General features: G+C 36.1%; 2 protein-coding genes across 2 annotated transcripts; both read right to left on the bottom strand.

Annotated features, from left to right (window-relative positions):
- Positions 1-5,469: 5,469 nt before the first annotated feature.
- On the bottom strand, positions 5,470-6,747 carry LOC113690114 (uncharacterized). The gene has a single exon (XM_027207940.2). The coding sequence runs from the start codon at positions 6,606-6,608 to the stop codon at positions 5,544-5,546; it is 1,065 nt and encodes a 354-aa protein (XP_027063741.1). The 5' UTR covers positions 6,609-6,747; the 3' UTR covers positions 5,470-5,543.
- Positions 6,748-8,529: 1,782 nt separating this feature from the next.
- LOC113718772 (ATP-dependent Clp protease proteolytic subunit 5, chloroplastic-like) lies at positions 8,530-12,762 on the bottom strand. The gene is made up of 9 exons (XM_027243691.2): positions 12,451-12,762; positions 12,155-12,271; positions 11,796-11,916; positions 11,576-11,668; positions 10,946-10,991; positions 10,778-10,850; positions 9,765-9,799; positions 9,577-9,665; positions 8,530-8,993 (listed from the first exon to the last, which is right to left on the bottom strand). Exons 1-9 carry the CDS (start codon positions 12,606-12,608, stop codon positions 8,787-8,789), a joined length of 939 nt encoding a protein of 312 aa, XP_027099492.1. The 5' UTR covers positions 12,609-12,762; the 3' UTR covers positions 8,530-8,786.
- Between the last annotated feature and the right edge of the window lie 4,330 nt (positions 12,763-17,092).

The following is a 17,092-nucleotide window of genomic DNA, read 5'->3' on the forward strand; positions in this document are numbered from 1 at the left end:
CGATTTGAAAATCTTACATGAAAGTACGAACACTCTTCACGCCAATCAACTTTCAGTACGAAAGCGAAAATTAGTGATTTAATAATTCTGTTGAATTTTGTGGAGTGCATACTACAAATGAAAATACACGATTTTTGTATGAATTGATTCGTTGATTGAACAATTTATCACCATTTTTTTGAGAATTAAGTACGTACGAAATTCAAAATTAGTGTTTTTTTTACATAATTTATAAATAGCATTATAAAAAATAAATATATATCAAGAAATTCTACATTCCTTTATAATTTTTTGAGATAAGAAGCATCACAACCAAATACGAATTGTGCATGTCTGTCTTGTAGATTAAGATGCTTGTTATCACTGAAATTTCTGATTTGTATGTTAACATTGTGCCTGTTTGACAAATAAAATGTTATATACAATACAGAAAATATGTTGAAATTAAAAATATATTAAATTAATTATCTAACAACAGTGTCCGCCACGTCATTACAATGCAGACCAAAGTGATAAAAAATCAGATAATGACAATCTTTTTGTGATAAGAAACGTTAACTCTTTTGCCCTAAAGGTACAGAAACTGTCATCATGATAATATCAAATACTATACATAGTTATCAAAATCCAAGAATCCAAACTAAGTCACAAACAATCTGAAAATGAAAATTTTCTATCGTAAGAAATTTCTCATATTAAATTTCATTATTTTTGTATCTGGAGGGAACTTGGTTTCATCCAGAGTCAAATACCAATATTTGTGTCATAGGAAAAAAGATGACATAAAAACAGTGATGAACATCTATTGGTCTGACTATAAAATAAATTTTTATGCTTACTATTAGGTAATAAGTTGTTATTGAATCATGAAAAAATGAGTTTAAAACGATGACCTATTACCTAACATTTCACTTATGTTTAAAGACGAAAGATAATAACAACAATAATCAATCGAAAATATTACATTATTGGGAATAATATTTTAAAAAATAATGAAAATGCAAATGTTTACAGAATAAACAGTACCAAGATTTTTAATTTGATGCAAACAACGTTTTAATTGGTGTAGTTGAGATTTTGTCATTTGAATTTAATATGAGATTTCTCTTTCGTCAACGCAAAATTGTTGAAACTTTTTGAACTGCTGTGTGGAATCGTTGTTGTGTACGTTTCATTTTCTAAACAAATGGTTTCTCCTTTGTAATCTTGTGAGTTTGAAATTTAACTGTCATTGAAATGCTTATAGGCATGCATGTTCTATAGTAAAATTATGTTAAGGGTTAAGATGGATATCATAAAAAAGTTGAAGGAGATAATAATTTCTTAAAAAAACGCAAAAAAAAATTCTCTTAATTGGAGTGAGCACGCAAGAAAGTTGAATGAAGATGCTATATTTTGGAGAGCTTGTAATTGTAATGGAATTCTTAAGTTGGAGAACTATGAATTGGAGAACTCTTAATTGGAGTGGAAAAATAGGAAATATATAGGAAAAACGTGAACATGATTATAGGATTTTTAAGAGCGGTTATAGGATTAATTAAGAGATAAACATTTCTTAAATTGGATGACTCTTAATTGGAGTGGAAAACGTAGGGAAAATGTAAACATGATTATAAGATTTGTAGTATACACAATAATTTGATAGTATACTCAAATTACCGATGAGGTAAAGTTTGCCTAAATAAACTTTATAGTATCCTAATTCCTTGAAAAAAAAACGCTTAATAGTTCAAATTGGCATAGCAAGTTACGGCAATGTGCCAGTGGCATATAGTTCTAATTTTTTTTGGGGTCAAAATCTAGTCCTAATTGGTTCTGAAGTTTCTTGAGCATGTTGTATGCTTTCGAATTCTACTTAGCGTGTAATAATTGATAATGGTTTATTCTATTTTTTCATGATATTGGACAGACGAAAATCACACTAGAAGTGTGATAAATTTACTATAAACTCCTAATATTATCTCCCCTAATTTTTGTATATTTTTTAAAACATTTAAACTTTTGTCAACAATAAATTGGTCACGCAAATAAAAAAAAAGGATTGGTTACACATCTCATTCTTTGCCCTATAGAACTCAATTTAGCAAATTTCTTAGAATAATGGTACAAAAAAATCATAACAATGGAAGAACTTGGGTTTGTTTCTTTTTTTTTTTTTGGATCTAAAACAGTCCTATTCATTTTTAAAAAATAAATAAATTGGCCATTTTACGTTCATTAAGAAAGGGAAAATCTGTTGGTCACTACACATGGATGTATGGCCATCTTAAAGGGGGGGAAAAATAATTATTCCGTTCTTGCGATTTTTTTTAGGATTAAATATAGTAAACCCCTTAACTTTATATTTAGTTGCACTTTACCCCCTCAACTTTACATTTAGTTATACATTTGTGATTTTTTTGAAACGTGATTGTAATTTGCAAAATTCATTTGCAGGGGTGGTTATAGGATTAGTTTAGTAATAAATATTTTTTAATTATAAAAATATAAAATTATATTAAAATAGCATACGAATGAGTATTTGTCTTTAATTAAGGAGTAAAAAGGATTTAAAGTATAAATAACAAACTATAAACGGTTTATGAAGTAGATAGTGAGAAAATTTTAAATTTTAAATTTGACTGGTAATAGGGTTGGTTATAACCCACTACTTTTTATGTATTAAAATAAATACAAAAATCTAGAAAAAAGAATGAGAAATTTGAAAACCATTGAAAAGGTTCTCTCCTAAAAATCCACTCTGCAATACATATAGATATAGATGATTCCATGTCACATTTTGAGGCTACCCAAGCACAAGAATTGAGGGGGAAAGCAAGAAAAGAAAATTCATTGATGATTTCTTCTTCAATTACGAATGCTAGTTGACATCTTTTGTTGCACTTTCTCATGTTATATTTTGTCATACAAATTTTTCAAGTGACAAGTATTAGGAGAGAGATTTTAAAACTTAGATTGATATTTTAGTTATTATTTGAAATAAATATCAATCAAATGGACAACGTAACAAAATTATAACATAAAAATTGTAATAGAAGGTAAGATAAAAACGTGAATTTAGTTTTGGACTTTTGTATTCAGTTATAACATAAAATTATCTTTGGACTTTCTTTCACTAGAGCAAGGTTAAAGTGAATTCAACTTGATACTTGATAGTATATATATATATATATATATAATGCTGAGCTTCCTATGAGCTTGACCCAAAATATTAAGCCTCATTAACAATGGTCCGAGCTAATGTACACACAGCTCTTATCCCTTTGTAATGCCATTTAAGGTAAGGACGTACATGCAATTGTTTACATTTTGATATATATATATTTTTTGCTTGTATATCTAATTTGTTTAAAAATAGTAAAGTATTATGGATAATTTTGTGACAGTAACGTAAATGAGTTTGGATAAGCACTGTTTGGGCATAAGTAAGGGAAAAAAAAAGCACAATCTTCTTTACATGATAACACAAAAGTGTTGATCAACACTAAGGAGAAGTTTACCTCATTGCTGGAAAAACACAACCTACTCGAAATGGTAAAAACTAAGATCTGGTTCGTCCCAGACGTGAACAAAATTCATGGGTCCGTTTGGATAATAGATTATCTGGAATAATTTTTTTGGGTGATAGTTGTCTCTATTACTTTTTATGTTGCATTAATGTTTATGAAATTTTAAAAAATTATTAAAAAGGTTATTAACAAACGTGTTGATTTTGTTTTTCTTTTTTAAGGAAAGGGTGACATTTGAGAAGAGTTTGGGCGTTGTTGTATTTGGTCTAGGTTATGTGATCTTTCACATTTGCGGACAAAACTAGGCTTAGCAAAGTCCAGCCCCTAATCAGGCACTAGCATAGGGCCAAATCACACGGTTCCATAAAAGAGTTGTGGTCAAGGTACTGCCTTTGCATTTTTTATGGTCAGATGTTTTTGTTGGGTCCACTCCTTGGACGTCTTGATGGACGATGGTTCTTTCACAGAAATACCCACAGCACAACCCGCAAAGTTAAACCAATTACCTCCAGAGTAGTTGCTTGAAAGAGTTCTTAAACGTGCATCTTCCCCCTCTTATCAAAGTTGTCACCTAATTGATTGAGTCAAATTTCTTTTTAGAAAATCTTCTCATTTTTTCTTTGATATATCCGTACTAATTAAACTTCTTTTTCAAAATTGGACCGGGCAAAATTGGACAGGAAAGGGGATCAAATTTAAAATTCTGGAGTATACAGATGAAAAAACAAAAAAGGAAAATACTAAAGGAAAGGATGCCTCCCATCAAAGTCGCCACTTAATTGGGTGCGTACTCATCGGAGCCCCGTAGCCTTGGTGGGTCATCATCCCACAGAATAAGTTATAGTACTATTAGGAGTATAATGCACCCGTATGATTCGATGGTGATTCAAGTTACTTGTAATTTTTCTCTCTCATTTTTTTTCTTTTACTTTTTTTTGGTTTGTTGTTTTTTTGGGGGGGGGGGGGGGGGTGGGGTGGGGTGTGGAGGCTTTTGCAACTATTTTGATAGGGGCAGCTCCCTTGCATTTACGGTCTCTGTGTTTGAATTCACGGAAAGGATAGCAAAACTCTCGTAGAAAAATCTAGAGATGCAAGGTTAATCATATAGGCAGAAGTTTTTGCGGATCAAGTCCCCTCCCCAACAACAACAACAACAACAATAAAAAAGAAGAAGAAGAAGAAAGATTCATCCTCCAGGAAGGGCTAGCTGTATAATGTATATACCAAAGTAGATGTATTGTTCTTGAAGCCTGCGACTCAATGGAGATATACATTATTGATTGGATTACATCCCGCGGCATTATTGATTGCAAGGTGATTTGTTCCACAAATAAAAGAATAGAAAACTGATTCAATTGCTTGTTTGCAGCATGCAACACAAGGAAACTCAATAGTATATATGTTGCCGCTAGATCAGTTAGCTAACAGTAAATGTTTTGTTTTTACCTTCGCCGTGATTAGGAGAACAAGAAGTCTACACCCATGACCCGTTAGTGTTGTTCTCTCTCTATGTTGGTTCAAGAAAGGGTTTAAAATTCAAAAAGCAAAAAAAAAAAAAAAAAAAAGAATAAAAGGAAAGATGGAACCAGAAATGTTATAGTAATTAGTCGACTAATGTTGATTTGGGTAACGTTAGAAGCAGATTAAGGTGTGGATGGACTTTAAGATATGGCAATTGTCATCGCAAACAAAAGCTCAAATTTTGCAAACTTTCATTAATCAACCGGATACAGCGCACAAGGTTTTACTTTTAAGTAATGTACCTATATTCTTGCCACCGGTAAGGGACAAGAAGGGAAAGTAAGCAGGGAATTTTCTTTCCGGGAAGAAAAGAATTTTTAAAAAAAGAGTATTTAATAATTTGTTGATTCTTATCTTACAACAAGTCACAACAGCTACAATTGGAGTACTAAGAAAAAATCAAAATAAACAAATGATTAAGAAGATGGGAAAATTCAAATCACGAGAAGTGGTCAATCATATGTATATTATGTCCAGTAGTTTTCGACCAAAAAAAATAAATAAAATTCATTATTAGACTTGGTAGTCATGATCAGTTGGTGTGTCCGAGACAGAATCCCGACGACGACGACGAAGATATCCGCTTCTGAATTTGAAGAGCAGAATCATTCCAAGCCAAATGCCACCCTTTATTAGTCTGATGCTTCCGATGGCGACAGTTAAATAATACAACCACCAACCAACCAAGTCAGCCACCCCAAGTCCGCCAGCCCCCTGCTCCTGCACCACCAGCAACGTGGGCTGAAGCTCCTTCTTCATGATCAGCTCCCACACCGCCGCCGCCAGCGCATCAACCTCATCCCTCAATTTCCACCACCACAACCCACCAAAGCTCATCGCCATCCCCACCCTCTCCATCCATCTCTCCTCCTTCACGACGCAACCCATAACAGTATCGTCCACCACCGGCTTCACTACGCTCTTTGACCAAAAATGCGTCGTCTCATGCAACCCCACGATGAATATCACTCTGCTTAACAAGCTGCTAATTCTCTCCTGCCACCCTGGAGTCGGACTACTATGGAAGTTCCTCATCATCAAACTGCAGCCGGCATCTGTGGATATGCTCCCTTCGATGCCCAACCCCACGCATATCTGTAACGTGCAAAGAATAATCCATGCAGCGTATAAGCGGAGGCGGCGAAAGGCATCAGGCTCAACAGAAACAAGGGACTGGCAGCGCCTGTTACTACTCGTGACATTTAAGGACGCCGGCGGACCAGCTGTCAAGCAGTGGACGAACGCAGCCACGGTGATGAGACAGACCAATGCGCAGACAATGGTCGAAGTATTAACAAAGTAGTGGAAGAGGAAGAGAAAGCAGAGGAGATGATCATCATCACGACAATCAGTTGAGGGCAGTGATGTAGCAGCAGCAGCAGCAGAAATATGACGAGCCGTAGAAAGCCTTGCCAGGAGGAGGAACGACAGCGGGAGGAGGAGGCTTAGCAGGAGGGTTGTGAGAATTCGAAAAGGCTCCCTCCAGCTGCCGCCGCAGCCCTTGACGACGCTTTGCTGCTTTATTGGCCTTAATACAGCTTTTTCCAAAAACGTCGTCTCCGAATTCCAACCTCCCATACTGTGTATGCTATTCAGGAGAAGGATTACGGGGCAAAATTAGGCTGCTTCAAAAGAGAGGCTGAGAGGGCGATGTGCACTTGCGTAGTAGCCGTTAAAGATAAATAAATGTTGTCAAACATATTACTCACTACGCATGATGAAAAGTAACATAGACATAGAGTGGTTGCTGCCACGACCAAGTTTTTATTATGACATAGTCCTTGATTTAATATTACCACTAGCATCTAATCAATTTTTGCTACTAGACATATATATATATATATATATATATATATATATATATATCCACGTTAATTAGTTTGTTGGATGACTACAGGAAATCTCAACTGAATGAATGCACAAATTTTTGTCACTCGATGATGTGTACTATTAAATAAAGTACCATAAACAAATTAAAGAGAATTGGTGTTCCAAGTTGCAGGACGGCCATTTTTTGGTCAACGGCATCTTTCATGCCCCCTCCCCTGGTGGGTGTCACCAAATGGTCGCTGCTTCAATAGCGTATGACGGACACATTTGTGTTAGTTTGGACTCGTTGGCCAAGAGCTAGCCAATAACCACAAATTGGAATGTTGTGAGATGCTTCAACTTTTTTTTTTTTTTAATTCAAATTCAAATTCAAAAAAAAAGAAGCTAGTTTCATACCATATAATTCCACTATTTTTCTAAACAACAAATCGTTGTTTCATAATTCGAGTAAGTTTTCAAAGACAGATAAAAGTGTTCATCATTCGGATTACTTAACAACCTCAACTGCAGCTTCGACAGCCACATCAAAGAGGTTGATTATTGGTGTCTCTCATTATTGCATTAGACAATGATTGGCCATCGTAATTGTTCTGTGGCTGCGAGCCCGGATCCCGTGGGTGGTTTCATTCTTTGTTTGGTGGATATATAATTCAGAAATTGGATGACATTCGCTTGTTATTCAAGAACGAGGAATTAGTTCTGAATAATTTACAGATTGGATTGCAAGCGTCTGTAATCCGAGGCCGAGAAATTAGGATGCTTTTACACGATGAAGCAGAAGCAAAAGAAACGCTCATGGATATTAGTGATCCATCGTCATCTTAAACAAGGAAGAAGGAAGAAAAAGAACTCTCTCTCGGGCGAGTTAGTTAGGATCCAACTATGAATCACAGAGTGGGGGCATTGGGCAAATGCCAATGAAACGCGGCGCCTCATCTTATGACTCTCGAGAAACCTAAATCGGAAGAAAATAAGCTTGAAGAATTGCCCGCATCTTACTCATTTGACGAGAAAGCTTTCCTTTTTTTTTTTTTTAGTATGGAATTCTTGTAAACCCTCCCTGAGATCGTATTCAACTACCAGAAGCGGTGCTCATTTGAGACGGCAGCCTGAAAATCAAATATGCCGGTACCATACAGAAGCATCAACCACCAGCCCCGAGTCGTAGCCTGTTTATATAGGCCGTCGTCCTGACGGGGTTTGGCTTCGTGTTCGAGCGCCACACCAATGGCTTACTTTTAGCTCATGCTCCGGAGACAGTTTTCACATACTCACCCATTAGCTTCTCATTTCATTCCACGTCTAACACAAGCCATTTCTCGCCTCCTGTTTGCTCAAAGCACTGGAGATCATGCTGTTTGCTTGGCAATTACTTGCTCAGACGCATCGTCCTTTCAATTTGTGCCGAGCGCAATCCACTGCTCCAAGCTGTATCACTACCTAGACGCCAAGAATAGCAATTGAACTTCGGTGAGCACTCAAGCACGGCAAAAGGGGCCCCGGGAGGGGTTTGGCGGTTCAGATAGCGTGACACAAGACACAGTCCGCTTTGTTCTTTACCTAAGATATAGGCACCGCTCAAGCCCCTGTAAGTTAGCTGTTCCCCACCTTCCAAGGACAACGTGGAAAGAATAGCTACCAGTCCAGACCCAGAATCGGTGGATAATAATACCCCAAAGATTACTGCCCTTTTCCTTGACATGGTTGAAGAATATAAATTACTCTCTGTTCATTTCCTTCGTTTTTAGGGGCCTTGGGGCTGGCAAGACCATTTAGTGAAGGAACCCAAAATTGCCTAACATGGCAGTACAAAACTATTCTCCCTGACAGATGAATAATGGATTTCATCACTTATAACAGAAGGAACACAACTTTTTAATCTTTATCTAATGCAGCAACTAACTGATAGCTTATACAACACTTTTGTTATTGTTGATCAGCTGTAGCGGCTAAAGGCTGGAGAGCTTTCAAAGGATTCATGATAACACCATCTATCAGCCCATATTCTTTGGCTTCTTTTGCGCTCATGAAAAAATCGCGGTCTGTATCTTGGTTAATCTTCTCCAGGCTTTGACCAGTGTGGTATGCCAAGTACCCATTCAAATTGGCCTTGTGATGCAACATTTCATTTGCCTTGGGAATAAAACAGACTACAAATCAGCTCACGAGAGCACACAGATTTTAAGCAGTTAACAGAGAGAGCAAATTGCACAACCACAATTACATGATTCACTTAAATCTCCTGGTAGTAATTTAGCCCATTAAAAATGAAAAAAGTGAGGGTGGTGTGGCAGATATAAATTAAATCAAACTTCCCACAACCTTCTCATTAAAAACAGTAATTCCTAACATAAATGTTAAAAGTTTGAAAGTCAAGGATTGACACAAACAGGATGACGGCAAAGAAACTGTTGTATCAAATCAGTTTTTCTTTCTTCAGGTTATGTAGCAGCATCATAGTCATGATTCCAGACTCGGACTGAGAGATTTGCAGATTTCTTTTTTTTTTTTTTTTTAAAAAAAAGGTGTTCCCTCCATCCAAAAGGGTGTGTAAAAAAACCAAAGAAGCAAACAATAAGCAATTCACAAGCTAATGATCTACTTCCCAGCGGTTAATAAGCATGCTTCCACTTGAGAGAGTGAGATGCATCTACACGAAAGGATTGATCAACAGCAGAATGGCACACTAGAAATATGATCGTAAAAACCAAATCACCTGAATGTCTATGTCGGTCTGCCCACCTTGTGCTCCACCAAGAGGTTGATGGATCATTATCCTTGAGTTTGGAAGGCTATATCGCTTTCCTGCAGAATTTATGGAATGATGGCAGAACATATTTAGGCATTTAAATCAACAACTGTACATTGGGTGTTACTACTGATTAACCAAACTTTATTATTTACCTTTAGTGCCAGCGCTAAGCAGAAAAGCTCCCATGCTGCATAGCAAGAAGAAAACAAAAGAATAATAGAGATTCTCTTTTTGTCGGAAGGATAATCACACACTGCAAATAGTGGTTCTCCAATTACCTGATAAGCTATCCTAGCCCATCTTTTGAGACAACCAGTGAAGTAAAACTTCCAAATTTCAATATTCAAGAGATTATCAGTGAAGTAAATTCTGAAGTTCTCCATTTTTAACTTCAAGTATAGGGATATGCAAAATTTGCCTCATTTACTGCAGATATAAGCTTCGGAAATTTGTTTTAGCACATTCAAAAATACATGGATTGACCTTCTTACTTTTCTGCATTCTTTTATGTTCACTCTGCTAAATGATCTTTGAATTCACTGTTAAAATCCACCTGAAAAAACGGTAACTTAGCATACGATTACTGAACTCAGTAAGCTCAGTTTATGTGTTCAAGTATTCATGTATATCAGTCACATGACCCAAACTAGACAGTATATTCATCTTTTTTCTTGGTCATATGAAAGCACAAGCCAATTTACAAATCAACCCATATTGATTTTATAGTCTCAAAATAGATATTTAATCAATATTTGGTAAGAGTTCAATTCACTAGAACTAATGCATTATCTCAGTTCATTTGCGGCTAGTAGCATATTAGTGGTGCCTCTTATTTGAAGCTCACTAGTATACACCCCCCTCTCTCGCTCTCACTCTCTCTCCCTCTCCCCCCCCCCCCCCCCCCCCCACAACAAAAAAAAGGACAAAAAGAAGTGGAAAAACAAAAAAGAAGACAAGCCACTGCAACCACCAATGATGATCAGAGATTCATAACCTCCAAGGTACAATTTAAGCAAATCAACTACAATATGGTTAAATTGTTGAAGATTTTGGGAAAAAGAATTATCCTCCATTTGAGGAGGACATTAAGAAACCAGCCAACAATATTTTTAGCAACAATAAAAATTAATCCTATCAAAGGATAAGATAGAAAAAGAATACGTACCTAGCCGCTAGTCCCACACATACAGTGGAAACATCTGGGCGAATATGCCTCATTGTGTCAAATACCGCCATACCTAAGAAATTCACAGGAAACAGAAAACTCATAAATCCAATAGATGAAAGAGATACCAACAATAAATTTCATGCTGAAGATCAAAAGAGATATTACCAGCTGTAACTGATCCTCCTGGAGAATTGACATACATGACAATATCCTGTTCAAAATATCAGAGCATTTTGATATATAAATTATCCATACCAAGATCTACAATGAAGTTAACGAGAGAGGTATTGTTCTTGCAAATGCAAAATGGTGTCAGAATTACTACACAAAAGAGAAGAAATATGATTTTAGTGGTTCAGAAATTATATGATTTTAGTGGTTCAGAAATTATATGAACCAACATATAGCCACATTCTCAATGCAAACAACCCCATGTTCCAGATTACCCTTAAATCAAGCATTATCAAATAACGACCAAGAAAAAGGCCCCTATACCCTCAAATCTCAAAATTATAAGAATTAGAGTGCTGCAAATGCAAAGGGAATTTTAAATCACAAAAATCAGATGCCCAAGAAAAGTGGAGAGATATGAAACAAATCCATAAAGAACTTTAGTTCCTAGCATTACCGTTTCAGAACATGGTCAAGGCATACAAGGAACCAATGGACAGGCAAAGAGTTGATAGGAGGTAAAGTATCATTACAGATTCAAGAATCTGAGATGAAAAGACATGTTCCTTTATGTGCATGTATATAGAAGTGAAAAGTGAAAAGTGAGCAAGAAAATAAGCAAACCTTGGTGGGATCAACAGCATCAAGATAGAGAAGCTGAGCGACAATAATGTTAGCCATATCATCATCAACAGCTCCGCCACAGCGTATTATCCTCTGGAAGAAGGAATAAACATATTAGTATTCAGATGCATCAGTTAGAAAAGAAAGCCAGTCAAGCTAATAGATAGAGAATAAAAAGATACAGCACTTGAAGGAAAGTGGAGAGGGAAAAATGTTGTACATGTTGGAAAAGCTGACTGATGACACTCTGGAAACGCTCCGGAAGCATGGGAGGGGGGCCCTGTGCTCCTTGGGTGGCATATGGGGATAAGTAGGGCGACGTTGGGACTTGCAAATCATCCCTTAACATAAAAGACCAAAGAAAAAGGAAAAAAAAAAAAAAGAGAAGCATCACCATCGAATTATATCTAAGAAAGGAAGATTTTTTAGCTAGGGGAAGAAGTAATTTGCCTTTGGTGGAGAAGAGATATGATTTATAGGTAAAGGTAGAAAAATGGATGAAGTTGTAGTGTAATTGGGTCATAAATGAAAAAAGGACAAAAAAGGAATAAAGAAAAGGAAGGTGGAATATAGGAATACCTGATAGACCAAATACCCTGGCGTAAAGCCCGATCAGGTGGTGGCCGGGACTGCCATCCGGAATACACTGCCAGGACTGTACAAGTCCGGGCATTAGAGTAAGATTTTTTCAATTTCCTGAAAAGGGAAGAAGAAGGAAACAGAAAAGTTAGAAAGAAGAGAATATGTTTGTTAAATAGTATATAAAGAGCGTGAATTTTTTGGGGTTCTTTGTTTTTGGGGGGGGGGGGGGGGGTGTGTGGAGGTTGAATTCGGGGGAGGGGGCAGGAAAGCGGGGAGAGAGGAGAAGATGTAACCTGGAGGAAATAGAAGGGAGAGGATTAGCAAGGGAAAGAGATTTGAGTTGGGAAGCAGAGGTAGACGTAGGGTTAGGGTTTGGAGAAGGGAAGATGAGAGCGGAAGAAGAAGAAGAAGAGTTGAAAAATCTCAAAGAGGAAATGCAAGATTGAGCCATGCGTGGTTTCTGAGCGGTGGTGGCTGCTGGCTGGCTGGCTAGGGAATGGAGGGGAATGGAGGGGTGTGGGGTGTGGGGTGTGGAGTGGGACGGAGGAGGAGAAGGAGAAGGAGAAGGCGGGGTTTATCCAAAGATACGGTAGGTATTATCGATTGACCAAGGAAGAACATCACCTTCAAACAGAAATATTTACTTGGGATATTTGCCAATTTAATCCTCCAACTTACCTGTGGTTGCGTTTGATAAAACTGAAATTTGAATAGATTAAATTATTGAATTGTTAAGTATTAAATCTAATATATTTGAATGTAAATTACACTCAGTGATAAATGAATAGTTTATCACTTAATTTTGAGAATAAGTTTTACCTAGAACATATGTTCATATGTGAAAAAATTCAGTGCCACTTAATTAATTCAGATGTTCAATTTTTTGTTATCGAACAATATGAATATATTAAAATCTGAATTCATTAAATTTAAGTACTAAATTGAATTATTAAACAAGAACTAAATCTTTATATATATATACTCAACCTATACTCTATGCTCTCTTTGACTCTCTCTATCTATATATAAAAAACTATGCATTAAGGACACATGATCCCAACTTTCATATAAAATTTGGATAAGAAATTATTTAAAATAATTATTATAACACTTTTTATAATGTGATGTATGTGAGATAAAAAAATGATTGAAAAGATAAAAAATATATGTTAAAAATTATGTTTGCAATGAAAGCAAATAATAGTTTTCAAACACAATCAGGTGTATTTAACTTAACTAATCATGCTTTGCATTTGCTATTTGCTACAAAGTCATCAAGTCCCGCATCCGTTTGTAGCATATTACTCGAGACGGTTCTTATGTGAATGTATTGTTCCCCTTACAGCTCTATTTAGATTCTTCAATTTTTCAAAAATCAATTTTTTAAATACTATAAAAACTAGTTTTGTACCCATTCATTGAATGGGAATTGTTTAAAAATAATAAATTATTTAGTGTAATTCATAAAAATATTTGCATAAAATACAAACTTATTGTATAATCTATTATAACATTTTTTAAATACATTACTATGTGTATATTGTTATTCAAAAATAGTCTTATAATGTAAATTTAAACATCTAATTCAGTGATTAATAATTCAAAAATGCAAAAAAAAAAAAAAAATTTGACAATATGATAACATTCAAAAACTTGAAAATAGGCGAGAACAATCTTGGCTGATTTTCTGTAAACAAAAGAATGGCCAACCCATTACCAAAACATCAATTTTGGTACTTAATATAAATGGCTTAAAGGTTAATGTGTAAAGAAAAGAAGTCGAATGAAATATTAATAAAAGATCAGAATTCAGAATCAATCAAGTCATAGGAACACAGAAACCTTCTAAATCTGTTCACGGCTAATAGAAGCAAAATGAAAACATAAGACGTATTTTGCTCTTAAGTCAAAAACATAAAAAATCTAAATAGTCTAATGTCTATTGCATGACGTGAATTGTTGTATGACAATGAACTTGATGCCTTGCCATTTATGTAATCAGTGACACTTTCTTTTTTGGGATAATATTAGAAACCTTCCCTGAGATTTCTTGAAATATCACTAAGTTCCTCCCACATTTTGGAAATCTCTCCTACCACCCCTTGAATTGACATTTTCTTAACAATGTCAGCCCCTCTAAGCAAAAGTAACAATAGAAAATGCATTTTGGAGGAGGGAGAGTATTTTAGTTCCCTTCATACCCTTACATTAACTGATACAGTGACATAAAAAAATTGCAGAGGGTGGAAAATATGAATTGGAGAGTATTTTTCTGGCATGAGCACTGTTGCATGACCGTTGGACATGCAATGGCTACTTTGAGTGCTTCCAGCAGTATTAAAAGGTGAAGGAACCGCTGCTGAAGTAAGGCAGATGGAGAGGTAGCTGGGCAAAGCAATAGCTAGTTCATCATTTGAAGGGCACTCATACAAATCACCTTCATCATTAAGCATGAAGAACCGGTATTGTAAATGCAACCGCAAGGCTATATTACGAATTTCAGAGAGTGAAAGAAATCCGGATAAACTATATTTTAGTTATTCAAAGTGCAACTACTTCCAGTGGTATGAAGGAAATGAAGGTGAAGAGTTGCAGAGCCCAAGAAATGAAGGTGAAGAAGTGCAAAGCCAAAGAAATGAAGCTGATCGTGCAGTGCTTCCATTAAGGACAGCAAATCATGAATGTAACTTGATGCCTCGACAGAATGCAATTATCACCATCTTGTTCATCATCAATCTACTACTCTTAGCAATTTATCTTTTCATTCAAATAGTTAAAGCAGTCACACTTTCTTGTTCTAGTAGTAGTAGATGTGTTCCAAACTGTTTGGAGCCTTACTGGTCATACATGAAAGAACCAGAAGGCGTGTGTAAGTCGGACATGATGTTAAGCTATGCGAAAATGAGTTGAAGCTGTATTTTACTTCACACATATGCCCCCCCAGATTTGTTGCATTATTGTTATACCAAAAGTCATACTTGATGGAAAATGCATATAAGCACTCAGGTGAAGTTCCTTAAGTACAACAATACTTTACTGCAAAGTTCATTAGAAAACAACAGTAAAGCTTCCATACATAATGGTAAGGAATCCGAGACATAGAGTTAAAAAAAGCAGAGCATACTTGGCAAGAGTAAATTGAAATTCCACCATATAGTACCAAAACATATGTCCAAGATTTGTTCACTGGGACTGGGAATGCATATAAGTACTTGGCATACGGTACAAATAATATTTAGCAAAAGTATATAGCAATCCTTTAAGAATTGAAAACATCATCTAAAAACATCATTTGCAGATGATGAGGATTGCTACATATACAACTGTACCAGATCAGTCTCCCAAAGCAAAACTCATATTACTAGTACTAATTAGAACCACATACTGATGCTGCTATTGTCATTGTGAGTTTCAGTGGTAGTTGCAGAAGTGGATATTGAAGATGCAGTGACTGTTGGAGCTCTTGCAGATGCAGTGATATTTGGAGTTTGATGTGGATTAAGAGCTGCATTTCGTCTGGCTCTCTTATTATTGTTAGCAACAGTAGTTCCAACCCATGCATTTGGCCCTCCTCTCTGAAGCCATGTAGCAAATTCTATTAAACTAATGGCCTTGACAGTTAAAATAGTTAGCAATAAGTGATGAAACTAATTTCTGATTAGCATTACCCTTCTGGTATTAGTACTAGTGCTAGCAGAATGATTAAGTTGAACATTAGCTCCAGCAATTTGATTTTGAGTGCTTCCATTACTACTTTGACTTGACACAATCACTGGGACATTTCCTTGTGCATGTTCCTGACAAATCATGACAAAATGCTAAGCTCATTTGCAATTCCCAAATACACATAAAGATACTGTAAATATACAACTGCTACAATTACCTATAGAACATATCCTGCTAATCTAGTATTGGCAATGCCTCTTCCTGGCATTCCTCTTCGACTTGCTACCTGATTTGCAGAGGTACTGCTGCTTCTTTTTTCAGCAACAGGAGCTCCTTGACAAGTTCTCCTATTATGTCCAAATGTACCACACCTAAAGCACCTGAAACTGATTGATCTCTTGTGTTGAGATGTAGGAGCTCATTCATCAGGTGCTCTTCTCTATTTCTTCTTGGTCTGCCAGCTCTTCTTCTAAGTAGTGGTGGCAAAACTACTGCTGGTGTCACATCTTCCATAGGAGGCCACCTATTCACAATTGGAATTGGGTTGATCATGAATGCATATGTTTTTAAATATTGATATCTTGAAAAAGTTGCATCACAATAGCTTTCCAGTTTCTCCCTTCTATAAATAGCTCCTAGTGCAGCATGTTTGCAAGGAATGCCAGTCAACTGGAAAGCCCCGCATTCACATGTCCTCTCATGCAACTTGACTATATAGGACTTATCCACATCTGCTACTTCAAATGTGTTCTCACTTGCCATTGTCAATGAACACCTTCTTGATTTAGATGCAATATCCTTCAGCTTACCAGTAACATGTGGAGTAAGCCTAGATGTCTATGTGCAGCCTTTTTGATACCTCTTATGTAGTTTCTTCATAAATTTTTGCCTCAGTCCATCAGCCAGAGCAAGTATATTCATTTCTCTCAGTTCACCAACCCATGCACTAAAAGATTCTGTGAAATTATTGGTGACATGATCACATTTAATTTTAGCAGAAAATGCATGCCTTGCCCAATTACACTTAGGAATGTTTGCTAAGTATCTCCAAGCATCTATGTTAATATTCTTTATTCTTTTCATAGCCTTATTGTGTCCTATCAGATTATAGCTTTTAGCTGCTTGCCAAAAAAATCTCCTTAAAAGCAATCCTGAAAATTTGACTTTGAAGTTGCTGTAGATGTGTCAATCACAATATCGTGTAGCAACTTGTGGCACTTGTTCCTCATATGCAAGGTTTAGTCCCTATACAGAGAATGGACAGAAACA

Source organism: Coffea arabica, chromosome 1e (assembly GCF_036785885.1).
Source record: "Coffea arabica cultivar ET-39 chromosome 1e, Coffea Arabica ET-39 HiFi, whole genome shotgun sequence".
NCBI classification, from domain to species: domain Eukaryota; kingdom Viridiplantae; phylum Streptophyta; class Magnoliopsida; order Gentianales; family Rubiaceae; genus Coffea; species Coffea arabica.